The sequence below is a fragment of the Heterostelium album genome, assembly GCF_000004825.1.
Source record: "Heterostelium album PN500 unplaced genomic scaffold PPL_scaffold15, whole genome shotgun sequence".
Taxonomy (NCBI): domain Eukaryota; phylum Evosea; class Eumycetozoa; order Acytosteliales; family Acytosteliaceae; genus Heterostelium; species Heterostelium album.
In genome coordinates, this window is record NW_008805077.1 from 144,695 (window position 1) to 159,980 (window position 15,286).

A 15,286-nucleotide genomic window follows, 5' to 3' on the forward strand; every position below is an offset into this window, starting at 1 on the left:
TTGTGCACAAATATTCACACATCCGCCTGTTGACTTTTTTTTTTTTTTTTTTTTTTTTTTAACTTCTTTTGAATTTTTTTTTTTTTTTTTTTTTTTCAAAAAAAATTAGATTTGATTTTTTTTTTTTTTTAAATTTAATCATGGGGCAGATGAGTGTTGCTCTTTAAAAAACACACACAACAACTTAAAAATAATAATTAGTGCGTTATCATTCTATATAATTCAATTTAACAATTGGTATTAGTAGCAACGGAAACAAACAAAAAAAGCAATAACAACAAAAACATACAACATTAATATTTATTAATTATATCTATTTATTATTTATTTATTATTTTTTTGATGACACTTTGATCAAATAACATCGACAAAATATAGAGATCTAAATTCATCTAGATTTATCAAAACAAATCAAGATTTAAAGACTAAAAGAAAAGCTCAATCAATTCAAAATCAAACTCACAATTTTTTTTTGTAATGAAAAAAAATGGATAGTGATTTTATAGATGTTGATAATATGAATGGAAATAACAATAGCAATGGTGGTGGTGGTGGTGTAACAGGCAAATTAATAACAATTGGAAATAACAACCACAACAATAATCATCATAACAATCATAATATTTCAGAATTGAATTTGGTGAACAATGGCAATATTAATGCAACGATGGTGTCGAGTGTCAGTGCCGGTGGCATTCAGAACAGCGGAACCTACAGGCTAAAGAAAAAGATGGAGGAGCTGCTCGCATCGATTGGCGAGATGGGCAAGCAGATCGACCATCTCAACGAAGAGGAATCGAAGCTGAATGCGCACTACCGCGATGTCTACGAGCACATCCGCCAGCAGGAATCGGCATCGCGCAAATCGATCACCGACGAACGCAACCGACTCGACAAGAATGTCACCGACCTGTTCGACCAGATCAACAAGATATCGGACCGACTGCTCACTCAGAACGAACTGTCGGCGGCGAACGATTCACGTGTTGAAAACGCCAAGCAGCTCATATCGAACAAGCGCAAATACTTTGCAGAGCAGAACTCCAACTATGAAAGCAGCATTGCCAGTGCATTCAAAGAACCGAAAGTCACATCGTTGATGGAGTCGATGCGATCCTTCACCAACACCTTTACAAAACTCACAAAGAACTACAATGTCAACAACAGTTTTTCGAAACAATTGGAAATCTATAATTTACAAAATAATAATAATAATAATCCAAACAACTCAACTTCACCACAACAAGTACAACAAATTCAACAACAACTGAGTACACAACAAATTCATCAACAACAACAGCAACATCAACAAACAATTAAATATACTCAACCACCACCTCCACAAATACAACAACAGCAACAAATACAATATCAAGCACCAACTCATTATGAAATAATTCAACAACAACAGCAATCACCTAATATTCCAATGGTTACACCTCCATCTCAATCACCACCACAACAATCTCAACAACCAATCTATAGTAATTCACACAAGGTACAACAACCACCTCCACCAACACAAACTATTTATGCAACTCAACAGCAGCAACAGCCACAACAACAGTCACAACAACCACCACAACAACAACAACAATCGAAATCAAGTAAATCTGTATCAAAACAACAAAAACAACAACAACAACAACAACAACAACAACAACAACAACAACAACAACAACAACAACAACAACCAAATAATTCAAATATTCCAATAAATCTACCCAAATCGGTTAGAAGTGGAGATACACTATTAGTTGGTGCAGAAAAAGTATATAGTAAATCAGTTAAAGATAGAAAAGGTGAAGCAAGCAGCAGTGGTGGTACAACGACAACTGGTGTTAAGGTGGTAAGTCGAACCGCTGACAAATCAAAGAATACAACATATATAATCAATGGTGGACGTGTTATCGATACTAGCAACTCGAATCCAAACAACAAGATCGTAAAGATCGTCAACAACTACAGCAATAAGCCTGCGACCAATCCATCGAACGTTCAAGTTCAAAAGTTCAACAATCAGTTTTTCACCATCGGAACGAATGGCAGCTTCATCTTTGATATGGCGTCAAACTCGTGGTATCAGTTTGACGACGACGAGCGCGAACGACGTTTCTATCCGATCAACTCGGTCGTCTCGATCGACGACCACATCTTTATCTACGGTGGCGCCAACAAGTCGCACACCTACTCACATTTCTCCACGAAGGATCTCAACTCGCAGTCCTCGGGGGTGATCACCACCGGACAGGGTGGAGCAGGTGTCTCTTGTTGCTACGACCACGACAAGTACATCTACCTGATTGGCGGTTACTTCAAAGACCACATCCTCACGAGAATCGATCGGTTCAATCTCGACAAATTCGAATTCGAACGACTCGGCGAGATGATTCAACCGATATGCCAGGCATTCTCGTTCTTCTATCAGGGTGAGATCTTCCTGGTGGGCGGTCGCAATGAAGACGCCGAGATTCGCTCGATCCTCAAGTACAATCCAACGACGTGTCAGTGTACAGTTTATTTAGATGACATTGGATTCGACAAGAGCATCATATGCAGCTGTTTCGACGGCGAAGATCTCATCTACGTGCTCGACAACAGCTCCAACTTCTTTGCCATATCGCTGTCGTTGAAGTACAAGATCCTACTGAATTCGCCAGAGACCACCAGCAGTCCACTCAGCTCAAAGTACTCGATGATTCACTTCACCACAAAGAGCAAAGATCCTGCGAGTGCAGGAATGCGACTACTCTACTTTATCGGTGGAAAGACCTATGGAAACCATCTCTACGACATCAAATACAACCAGTGGATTCAAATTAAAGATTCCGATAAAGTCGTTAGAAGTTTCGATGGTGCTGTACAGACAATGATCACCACAGGTTCCGATGAATCATAAAATCAACCAAACAACAAATAACATTTAACAAACAACAAAACACATTTTCATTGTAATTCAAATATAATCATAAACACACATACACACACGCATCGCATCGTAACAACAACAACAAACCTACAAATAAATATAAACTATAACCTAAACAGTCACACAACATTATTTTAAAAAAAAAAAATAAAAAAAAAAAAGAAAAAAGAAAAAAACAAATAAAATCTGTAAAGATATAAATTAATTTATTTCAAATATAATATAATATACTTAATATATCTATTTATAGATAAGTTATTCTTTTTAATAATTTTGTTTTTTTTTTTTTTTTTAAGATTTTTGAGATTCGGAATGTCTGTATTAATTAGGCAATGATTTGCTGTTTCAAATTTGTTCACCTTTAATTTTAAAAGACAATTTTAATTAAAAAAAAAAAAAAGTATTTTTTTAATATTTATTTTTAATAAACACATCATTTTAACAGACAAAAATAGATATATACTCAATTTCCATATAACCAACTTTAACACAACGATTATTATTAATTGTAGGTATATTGATTGAAATAGCACTATTACCCACCCAACTAGTGAACAGTATAGCATCAACAACATGATTCAATCACAAACAATCACCCTGATATAAAAAGTAAAACCAGAGAGAGAGAGAGTGGTGAATCTAAATCCTTGAAGATTGATATATATGTTATTTTCTTTAAATCCTGTTCCATTTTGCAATCCACTTATCGTTTGTTTGGTCCACCAGCCAAATATAAATAAAGGATTTTGTTTTTCTCACACACACCACCAACCATCACAATTCATTTTAAGTTTGAAATCAACCAACACACACACTCATACACACATTCACACTATTCTCTCATACACTTACTTATACACACGCCTCTAATTAACAATAATAATAAACTCTTTCTTTTAATTATTCTTGAACATCAACCATAGTCTATATTAAATTGGGAATTACTATCTTTAACTTTTTCAAAATGTACCACACTCACATGTGATTTCAGCAACGAACAGTGTGGTGTACCAAACCAACTAGAGAATTAAGAAGACAAAACAAACAAACAAACAACAGTAATTTTATTATTGCTTTCTGTTTCTTAACTTTTTTTTTTTTTTTTTTTTTTTTTTAATATTATGTTGTTTTACTTTGCTTTGCTTTGTGTTTTTTTATTTACATCGAAGTTAACTATAAAGTAAACATTGCAAATCTTATTTTTAAACTATTAATAACACAATCATACATATATACCTTACACAAAATTAACTATAATCGCTAAACAAAACAATATATTTATTTATTTATAACAACAGTAATAATAAATAAAAAATAATATTATAACCAAGCAAAGTCAATTTCACTTTTTTAATTTAATTTTTTTTAAAGAAAAATATAACCACACTCATTTAAAGGTTGGTTTCATTCTGTTCTGTTTTTTTTCAAACAGTAAATCTCTGTCCTCCTCTTTTATATACTTTTTTCTTCTTCCTATTCACAAACAAAACAATTACTTGTATTTCGTTTTTATTATATTCATTGTTTTTTTTTATGTACATATTAATTTCATTTAATTAATTAGGTCATTATATTTAAAAAGTTTTTAGTTGAAACTAAATTTATTTAATAAATAAATTAATAATAATGATGTATTATCAACAACAACAACCACCACCACCACAACAGCAAAATAGTGATAGTAATAATAATGGTAATTACTCGATAGATGATAATAATGGGTTCAATGGTTACAATCAAATATTGAGTAATTTGGTGCACAATGGTCAGATTCTACCGCAATTGAGTCATATCAATGGTTTACATCAGATACCATCACATGATTACAGTTCAATGTTCAGTGGTTACAATCAATATGCTTTAGATACTACAGACAGCAGCACACTGAACAATAATAATTATATCTATCAACAAACAACAACAACACCACCGCAATCAATGAATCATCATCATCATCAACAACAACCACAGCAGATTACTCAACAACAGATTGCGCAATACCAACAGCAACAACAGCAATTCCCACCTCAGCCTTACACAACACACTATAAAGATTTGATACAACCACAATTCAAAGAAAAATTAATTAACAAAGATAATCTATCGGAAAACGAGGTTCAATTTCTAATGCTTCAAGAGCAAAAGTTGTTTTTAAAGAATATGTTTGAAGGTCAACAACAACAGCAGCAGCAGCAATCACCTATTCTACATACAAACAACTCTGGGAATGGCCATTCAAATCATCAAGAATCGCCATCATCAAAGACAGTTCAAACCACTATCTCTACAGCTACAACCACTACATCGACCACTACTACAATAAACAATAACAATAACAACAATTATAATACTTCATCACCGCCACACTTTGATTCACCCGATATCTCTTTAACTACTTTTAATACACAATCTGTGATACCACCACAACAGCAACAAAAATCATATTCAAATGTTACAACCCCACAAATGTCAAGTGAATTGAATATCGATGAATCATCATCTTCCTCTTCGCCCTACCAAGATTCTTCGACTCCACCACAACTCTCTATGGGAAACTACGCAGTCAACTACAATTATTTGGGTGAGAATCTAAGTAGCGATCCCTATGGTAACATCGGTGGCGACAAGAAGAAGAATCAGATTCAACACAATGCATCGCGTGACTACCGACAGAGGAAAAAAGATCATATCGCAGAGGTTGAAAAGAAACTCAAGGAGCTATCGATGGAGAATCAACGTCTGAAACAAGAGAACCAGGAAATGAAAAAGGTTACACTCACCGACTTGATGCGACCCGACAGTTTCCACCAAGTATCACTCGATTTCCAAAAGCTACTGGTTCGACTCGCCGAATCCGTTATCAACAACAGCACTGACAGTCGTGCATTCGACCAACTGATGCAATTCTTTTTGTTCTCAATGAAGCTAAGATCCACCGTTGTAGAGCGAGATATTGAGAAAATTATTAATCCTGAATTACAAGTAAGTTGTTTTGTTTAATCTTGATACCAAATTCTAGAACTTGAATTTTAATATTTACTATTTACTTTGTCTATCTATATTTAATAACTTAGTTAAAATTAGTATTCATGGGATATAAATCATTGGCAGAATCGTCAGTGGTATGTGGTACACCGATGGCATCTTCTATTTGGTGGCCAAATTTCATTGAGGAGGTGGGTCTGAGTGAAAGTCAGAGGAAATCGATCGAGGAACTCTGGCGATACTATGTAAAGATCAACGATGAACTGAAAGAAGAAAGGGATATGCTCGATGATCAAATCAAACAACTATCACCTTTTCCAAAGCGAACTCTTCAGTTTGACTCTTCGCTATTCAATACCAACCCAATTCAAAACATTACCAGTAAACATGTAAATAGTAATAACAATAGTAATAATAACGAGTTAAATAGTAAACAACAACAACAATCTCCGGAACAGCAACAACAACAACAAGAACAACCACAAAAAACACCATCTATAGAGATACAATTACATAATCCCAATTCATTGTATAATTTTTCATCATCGTCGTCTGCTGCAGCATCGCATTTTGTACAGTCACCATACGGCCAGTCCAGACGAATAATGCCATCGGAAGGTGCAGCCGGTGGTAACACACAGGGAGGACCTCTCTTCATAGTTGAACGGTCGTCACTCACCGTCCTCGAAGTTTTAGAAATGGTAGAAAAGTTGGAAAAGATGAAAATGAATTTTATTAAACATCGTAGAGTATGTTGTTGTTAACAATATGAGTTTTCTGAAGATACAGAGATAACTAACTAACTTACTAACTTGTATATCTTATCTTTTATCAAATATTCTAGAATATTTGTGAAATAGATATTGCTCTAACTAGAATACTTACACCGATGCAAAATGCCAAACTTATATTACGATTACACAATAAGCCATTTATCGATATTGAACTGGTGGATCAAATTACAAAGGTGTGGGGAACACTGCATTCCACTCGTGAGACACGTGACAATCCAATACAGAATCGACTGATGCCAGGTACCAACAAATTCAACTTTTTTGATTTCATAGGAATGACAACCACTCAAGAGGATATCAAAGTAGATACTTTGAAAAACATCTACGAGAAACTCTATCAATCGATTGCTAGTCTCACACCTCCAACCATCAAAAAAGAATAATAAATAATATATAATATTTATTTAACAAAACTTATTTATAACCATGGTTTCAACTAAAATATTATTTATTTTATTTCATTGTAATATTAAAGTACAATGTTGCTGTTATAATCATGATTTTGGTTTTAATTTCTTTCAATTTTTTTTTTTTTGTTCCATCTCTCATTTTTTTTTTTACACAAATATAAAAAATAGATATAATTATTTTAGTAACTAATGAAAATGAAGATATTGACTTTGATGATATCTATCTTGTACGAATTCAAATGTTTGCATTAGATGTCTCTTTGTCATATTCTCACCACTTGGCAACAGTATTGTTTCAGTGTCGGGAAAGAAGTGTCTGTGAAAGATATAAATAGTTTATAGCTTTGCCAGGATTGATCTTTATCAACTCTAAATAGATATCTTGCTTTGTCATCACTCGACCAGATAGTAATGTGATGGTTTCCCAATCTTGAAGATCCTCCAGAATATTGTAGTAGATACAATCGTGTGTTGGATTGATGTGGATAGCTTTCAAGAAGATCTGTCTCTTTGTCGCCACCTCACCGGATGGCAATCTGATAGCATCGTGTCTCTTCATTTCTTTGGCTATCCCGATGTATGGGCTCTCAACGTATGGATTCAGCTTGATCGTTTGAAGATACAGTTGCATCTTATTCATTCGTCTTCCATTTGCTAGCTCGACGGTGGCTTCTTGACCTTCGAGACTGTTGGCAAGGAGCAAGTAGGATTCCCATTCGTTAGGATCGAGTTTGATGGCATGTAGAATCAACTTTTGCTTATTCATCTTCTCACCAGAGAGCAGCGTGATGCTTTCGAAATTGTCTTTGAGTTTGGTGGCAAGATCGAAATACATACCGGGGATTCTTGGATTCAATGAGATGATTTTCAAAAGGATCTGCTTGTAACTTAGTGTTTCACCGTTGTTGAGAGTCAACGATTCGGTTCGAGCGTATACAAGCATGGAGATGTAGATTTCTTCGTTGGTTGGATTCAATTCTACTGATTTCAAGAGAAGTTGTAGGTTTGTCATTTTCTTGCCATTGAGAAGTGTAATTGGATGATCAACCACATTTCCAGAACTGATTCGTTCCTCTATTGACAGATAGAAATATGCATTCCACTTGTTTGGTAGGGAATCTATTGCCTTTAGAAACAGTTGCTCTCGACTCATTCTCTTTCCATTGGGTAGCTGAACGAATTCTCCACTATCGATTGTAATGCCAAGAATGAAATATAAATCCATAAAATTTGGTTCCATTCTCATTGCTTCCAATGCGATTGATTTCAATGTCATATCATTCCTAAATCTATTCTTATTGATAACAGATTTAAAAAGTTGAACGAAATGTGGATCAACACCTTTTTGTAAAAATGTAAATATCAATTCTTCTATATTATATATTACTTGTATATTAGTCATTATTATAAAAAAGGTTGTTAATTTTGATTTCATTTTTTGAACATATTTTATTTTAATTTATAATTAATTCTCTTTTATTTAATTTATTAAAATTAATTTAATTATTTTTAAAAACAAACAATATACATATATCAAATTTGTCAATTAAAAATTTCTAGAAGTAAGATTTTTTATCATTTATTTTTTTTGTATCAAACTATTTAGAGTATTTATATTTTTAATATATTATTTAGGTGTTATCACAATATTTCAATTTAAGAAATACTAGTTGTTTTCTAATTTGTAAAATATGATATCTAGTAACAACGCCAAAGTTTAGTCAATATGCAAGATTTCTATCAATAGTAATTTGATTAAAAATCAGTATTTACTTCTTTTAAAGAAATTTCTTTTTTTATTGTTAAATTTGACTATTGAATAAAGTATTATATTTATATTATTAATTTATTTATTTTTTTTTAAAATTATTATTATTTTTTAAAAAGTTATTTAGACGAATTAAAAACAGTAAACACTTATTTGGAGACTCTGTGTAGATTACACATCTCTATATGGTATAACTATCAAAGATACATACCCATTACCAAACATCACTTAAGTTCTTAACAGAGATGGTGCCCTCAAATTAGAAACAAGATTTGATTGTCCATACAAAGTAACCAATGTCAAAGGATTAAATGTCACAGTTTCCAACGTTGAATATGGTACAAAGAGAAAGAGAATCAATCCACACAAGACCATTTAAATCGGAGAAAGCTGATCAATTCTTTAACTCAAGATTGATATCAAATGAATAGCTAGATAAATGAAAGTAATATCAATACATAGATAACCATTTTTCACTAGACACGATAATACTTCAAGAAACAGAACTCCTTAGACGATGAGGACCATGAAGATATTGAATTTGGCGAAGTTGAAGAAGATGAAATTGATTCAATCACTCAAAATGAACAAAACAATCAGAACAACAACAATGACATGACACTGAACCCATGGATATTGATTCAGAATTAGATTTGGTAACAAAAAAACAATAATCCACCTACCAATACATCAGTTTCAAACATCTTAATTTTGGATAATATTCCAAACTCGACTACTCATCCAATTATGAGTAAAATTACTTTATTAAGATAAAATAGTTATAAACTGATTTCTTGTAAATTATCATTCTTTTATACAAATATCATTAATTAACAAAAGTCAATCAAAATTAATTTAAATTGTAATACTTTATCTAAAAAGATAATAGTCTTGTCAATCAATAATAATACTATTATTCATTCTTAAAAACTACAAAAAGCATCTTAATTAGAAAATTTTGTTTTAAAAAATATAAAGACCAAAACTAAATTGTGTAGAAGTTCGTGTTTCTATTTAAAGTTGTGGTAGTGAAACATAAATGTATCTTTATTCTAACCATTTTAATTTTTTTATTTATTATTAACTTATTTATTTACATAATGTTTTTCTTTTTATCGGTTAAAAAAAAGGTGAAAAAGGTGTTTGTTTAATATAATTATTTTCTCTAGTGACAATAGAATTGACTTTGAGTATATCTATCTTTTAAGAATTCATAAGTTTGCATAAGTTGTCTCTTTGTCATATTCTCACCAATTGGCAACAGTATTGTTTCAGTGTCGGAAAGAAGTGTCTGTGAAAGATATAAATAGTTTATAGCTTTGCCAAGCTTGCTCTTTATCAACTCTAAATAGATATCCTGCTTTGTCATCACTCGACCAGATAGTAATGTAATGGTTTCCCAATCTTGAAGATCATCCAGAATACGGTAGTAGGTACAATCGTGATTTGGATTGATGCCGAGAGCTTTCAAGAAGATCTGTCTCTTTGTCGCCATCTCACCGGATGGCAATCTGATGGTATCGTCCTTCTTCATTTCCTCGGCAAGCTTGGTGTATGAGATCTCAAAATATGGATTCAACTTGATCGATCGAAGAAACAGTTGTTTCTTGTTCATTGCTTCACCACTTGGAAGCCTTACGGTCGCTTGACTACCATCGAGAGTTTCAGTAAGAATCAAGATGTACTTTTCTTCTTGAGGATCGAGTTTGATGGCACGTAGAGTCAACGTTTGTCTATTCATCTTTTCACCGTGGTGGGCAAGGTGATGCTTTCATTGTTGTCTTTGAGTCTGGCAGCAAGATAGATATAAACAATGGATATCTTCGGATTCAGTTTTATGATTTTCAATAGAATTTGATCGTATGTCAGTGTTTCACCACTATTCAAAGTCACCAATCCATTTACATTGTGTGTTTTCCATAGGAGTTGCTCAATGGCAATGTAGAAATCTTCATTGGTTGGATTCAAATCGATTGCTTTCAAGAGGAGTTGTAACCTGGTCATTGTCTTACCATTGAGAAGTGTTACTGATTCATTTCCGTCCCCCTCCTTTGACAAATAGTAATATGCATTCCACTTGTTTGGTAGAGAATGAATTGCCATTAGAAAAAGTTGCTCTCGATTCATTATCTTTCCACTGGGGAGTCGAACGGTTTCTCCACTTTCAACGGCGGTTCCAAGAATGAAATATAAGTCCATGAAGCTTGGTTCCAACCTCATAGATTCCAATACAAGTGTTTCTAATGACATTTCATTGTGAGATCTAAATCTACTCTTAGTGACAACAGTTTTGAAAAGTTGAATAAAATGAGGATCAACACCTAGTTTTAAAAATGTATCTATAGGTAGCATATTATTTATATTTATAATTATATTATTATAAAAAAAAGTAATAAATGATTAATTTTGATTTAATGAATGTTCATTTTGATTCCAATTTATAGTAAACTTAAATTAGTTAATCAAAACCATTTACAAATATCATTAATTGACAAATTTGTCAATCAAAAATTTCTATTAATCATTGTGATCACTATTTTATTATCTTTTGTCAATCAAAAATAATCTAAATTGTCAATGTTTTATTAAATATAATGGTTTGATATTGTCAATCAAAAATAATCTCTTTTTTTTTTAAATACGCAATTTTTTTGATTGACAAAAAAAAAAATATTTGATTTTATAAATGAGTCATATCAATTAAGAGTGTTTTAGTATAAGTCCTATCTATATTTTTCTGAAGAAACAATTATTCACGTGACACTCTCAAGATTAAACTTTTTATTTATTTACATTTTTCTATCTATGTATTTGATACTCTTTATCTTTTTTTTACTTAATAATTATATTGATATCTATCTTTAGAGGATTTCAAAGTATACTTTCAAAAACGTAACTCCACAAATTAATTGCAAGTAAAAAATTGAATATAAACCGAAACTAAAATATTAAACTTAAAAGACCTAAATAAATTCTAATTTGATCAAATTAGAATTATTTTTAACTAATTTTAGAAAAAAAAATTTTTTGGTTTTTTTTTTTTTTGCTTATATTTATTTTTATATTCTGGAAAACAATTTTAATTAAAAATAGTTCGATCATAGAAGGTGCATGGTTAAAGGTCACAACCCACACTTCGTTTCAGGACAAGGCGTTAAAAAAATTTGGAAAATGTTGAATTTTCAGAAAGTTGGATTGGGGTTGTACGACAGAAGTAAGCAAAAAAATTTGAACAAAAAAATAAATGAACAATAATTATGTTTTTGAAAAAATAAAATCTTTTTTTTTTTTTGCTTCTTGCTTTAATTATTCATTAAAAATATATATTTATTATATTTATTATATTTTACAATTTATTTATATTTAGATTAAATAAACGCATATCGATAATATTAATAACAAATTAAATATAACTTATTAATATATATATTGAGAAAAAACAAAACAAAACAAGTACAAAAAAAAAAACACAAAAAAAACAATTAATAGTTAATAACTCCTTACTTAATGCAAACCTTATTAATATTGTTGTTCAATACTTGTAGTTGCTTTCCATATCACAATCTTGGATTTTAAAAAAATAAATATAAATAGTAATAATTTTATATAATATTATATATAACAACTTTAGAATTATAAATATTATTATTTATTATTATTTTTTGTGTGTGTGTTTGTTTAGTGCGTGTTAATGTTCACAAAATATATATTTTTGTATATATAAAGTAAAATCTAGAGTAAAAATAAAATCATGGACCAATATAGTATTCAACAACAATTACAACAACTACAACAACAGCAAAATATCGACAGTGTTTTACTAAATTGGAATTATGGTTCACCACCACAACAACAACAACAACCACAATATACACAACAGCAGCAACAGCAACAACAACAGCAACCACTTCCTTTGCATTTACCTAGTAATAGTGGTGGTAGTAACAATGTTAATTTAAATATAAATAGTAATAGCAACAATAATACCAATAACAATAGTAATAACAACAGTAACAACAACAATAGTAATAGTAGTAATCAGAATGTGGCATCATTCATTTCACAATTGAATCAAATGCAGCAACAACAACCGGATTTCAGTTCGATATATAATCAGGCGGTACCAGTGGTGAGTTCACCACCGCAACTGAGTAGTCCAGTCATTGTCGGCGACATTGCAATGATGATTCAACACCAACAAGAACAATTTAAACAAAAACTAAATGAGAATATCAATCAATATCTCAGCGATGATCAAGTTCAATTCTTGTTCCTACAGGAACAGAAATCTCTTCTAAAACAAATCCTAGAGTGTCCAACTACCACCACCACCAATAACAACTCTACACCACCCGTCAATTCCTCCACTCCTCCAACCAACTATATTCAACAGCAACAACAACAAACTCCGCCTCAACCTCAACCCTATATAAATAATACCAATCCGTTTTATATTCCATCACAACAAACTCAACAACAGAGGCAACAGCAACAACAACAGCAACAGCAGCAGATTACTCAACAACAACAACAAGTATTATTACAAAATCAACAACAGATACCTCAACAATCTCAACAACAACAACAGCAGATTAATCAACAACAAATTACTCAACAACCTCAACAACAACAACAACAAAAATCTCAACAACCTCAACAACAACAACAACAAAATGTATCAAATTTTTCACCACAACCACCAATGCAATCACAACAACAACAATATAATCAACAACAGGAGGATCTATTTCAAAAACAAATTAAACTGTTACAAAGTCAAATACAACAACCATGTCAGCAGCAACAACAACATCAACAACAAGTTGACTCTTCACCAGCTATTTCATCGTCGACATCGTCACCTCGAGACGATCAACCACATTCCACTAGAAAACCAAGATCGAGTCAGTCAAGCAAGGAGTACAGGCGAAAGAAGAAAGATCATATTGCAGAGGTAGAGCAAAAGGTCAAGGAACTCCAGTTGGAGAACGAGCGATTGGCACGTGAGAACAACGTAATGAAAACAGTTACGGTCTCTGACATTATGAAACCCGACGATTTTCATGAGATTCTTCTTGAAGTACAACAACTCCTTGTCAAACTCGCTGAGACCGTCATAAACAACGAAAAGAATGAGAGAGCAGTCGAATCGCTCTTACAATTCTCAAGTTTCTCCTCACAACTCAGATCAACCGTTGTCGAAAGAGAAATCGAAAAAGTTATTCATCCATTTACACAAGTAAGTTAAAGTTAACAATTGAAAGCAAACTAATCAAAACATAACATATTTATCTAATTACGATTTTCTCAACACTATTATATTACAGGGAAAACTTGCTGTTATGGGTTATAAAGCATCGGTGGAATCATCTGTTATATGTGGAAAACCAATGGTTTGTGCGGTTTGGTGGAATGATTTTATGGATCAGGCGTTTTTAAACGACGACCAGAAAGCATCTTCTGTTCAGCTGTGGCAGGAATACAAGCAGATCAACGATGAGCTGACACTGCAGAGAGAACGACTGGAGACAGAGGTGAAAGTCAAGTATTTGAGTGAGTTTTCCTATGGTTACAATCGTTGGGACGAGCGAAACTATCCGGTTCAGACGGGCGAAACCTACGAGGATGCCAACGATTCACCACCGACCAGCATTGACCTGTCGAATCTGTCGGCGTCGAACAACAGCAACAGCCACCACCACAACAGCCACCATCATGGCGGCGACACTAAACACCACGACCATTTCGTTCACTCGCCGTATCACCATCAATCGAGCGGCAACAGCAGTGGCAACTGCTCGTCGGTCAGTTTGACAACGGGCGGTGGAAACATTAGCAGCAAGATACCTGCGATCATCTCCTACACCAAGTTGTTGGAGCAACTGAAGATGATCTTTATCAAGCATCGTCAAGCGATTGTGGAGTGCGATTTCAATCTCATGAAGATATTGACACCGGTCCAACTGGCCAAGCTGATAGTTCGTCACAACAGTGTGCCGTTCTACGACATTGCACTGGTCGATGCCGTCACCAAAGTCTGGACGACACTTCACAACAAGAACCAGAATAACAAGGAAACATTGGTACAGAAATTACTTCCAAACGAAACAGGTAGATCACAATTCTTTGAAAGTATTGTAAAAAACAACCAACAAGCGAAACAACTCAAAGCGGAAACACTTCAATCCATATATGAAAATCTCTATCAAAATATGTGTAACACCAGCAGTACACTTAACAATAACAATAGCAACAACAATAATAATAATAACAAAGAACAACATTCATCATCATCACCACCCTATGATGATTCAGATTAAATTTATCAATCTATCAATCAATAACATTCTTTAAATTATATTCACACAAATCCAACCAACATTTCATTTTCTTTTCTTTT

At 32.7% G+C, this 15,286-nt stretch overlaps 6 protein-coding genes across 6 annotated transcripts; 4 read left to right on the forward strand and 2 right to left on the reverse strand.

Annotated features, from left to right (window-relative positions):
- Nucleotides 1-487: 487 nt before the first annotated feature.
- On the forward strand, nt 488-1,974 carry PPL_10785 (bromodomain-containing protein; the record flags this gene model as incomplete). Its single annotated transcript, XM_020581550.1, has 3 exons — nt 488-679; nt 1,148-1,849; nt 1,921-1,974. 3 exons carry the CDS (start codon nt 488-490, stop codon nt 1,972-1,974), a joined length of 948 nt encoding a protein of 315 aa, XP_020427866.1.
- A 2,581-nt stretch (nt 1,975-4,555) lies between these two features.
- On the forward strand, nt 4,556-7,091 carry PPL_10786 (bZIP transcription factor; the record flags this gene model as incomplete). Its single annotated transcript, XM_020581551.1, has 3 exons — nt 4,556-5,911; nt 6,004-6,663; nt 6,759-7,091. The coding sequence occupies 3 exons, from the start codon at nt 4,556-4,558 to the stop codon at nt 7,089-7,091; spliced, it is 2,349 nt and encodes a 782-aa protein (XP_020427867.1).
- A 213-nt stretch (nt 7,092-7,304) lies between these two features.
- PPL_10787 (uncharacterized protein) lies at nt 7,305-8,130 on the reverse strand (the record flags this gene model as incomplete). Its single annotated transcript, XM_020581552.1, has 2 exons — nt 7,305-7,434; nt 7,505-8,130. 2 exons carry the CDS (start codon nt 8,128-8,130, stop codon nt 7,305-7,307), a joined length of 756 nt encoding a protein of 251 aa, XP_020427868.1.
- Nucleotides 8,131-8,210: 80 nt separating this feature from the next.
- On the forward strand, nt 8,211-9,265 carry PPL_10788 (uncharacterized protein; the record flags this gene model as incomplete). Its single annotated transcript, XM_020581553.1, has 2 exons — nt 8,211-8,314; nt 9,130-9,265. 2 exons carry the CDS (start codon nt 8,211-8,213, stop codon nt 9,263-9,265), a joined length of 240 nt encoding a protein of 79 aa, XP_020427869.1.
- A 786-nt stretch (nt 9,266-10,051) lies between these two features.
- On the reverse strand, nt 10,052-11,238 carry PPL_10789 (uncharacterized protein; the record flags this gene model as incomplete). The annotated part of the gene is made up of 2 exons (XM_020581554.1): nt 10,052-10,654; nt 10,792-11,238. The coding sequence occupies 2 exons, from the start codon at nt 11,236-11,238 to the stop codon at nt 10,052-10,054; spliced, it is 1,050 nt and encodes a 349-aa protein (XP_020427870.1).
- A 1,399-nt stretch (nt 11,239-12,637) lies between these two features.
- bzpR (bZIP transcription factor) lies at nt 12,638-15,206 on the forward strand (the record flags this gene model as incomplete). The annotated part of the gene is made up of 3 exons (XM_020581555.1): nt 12,638-14,125; nt 14,214-14,279; nt 14,790-15,206. 3 exons carry the CDS (start codon nt 12,638-12,640, stop codon nt 15,204-15,206), a joined length of 1,971 nt encoding a protein of 656 aa, XP_020427871.1.
- Between the last annotated feature and the right edge of the window lie 80 nt (nt 15,207-15,286).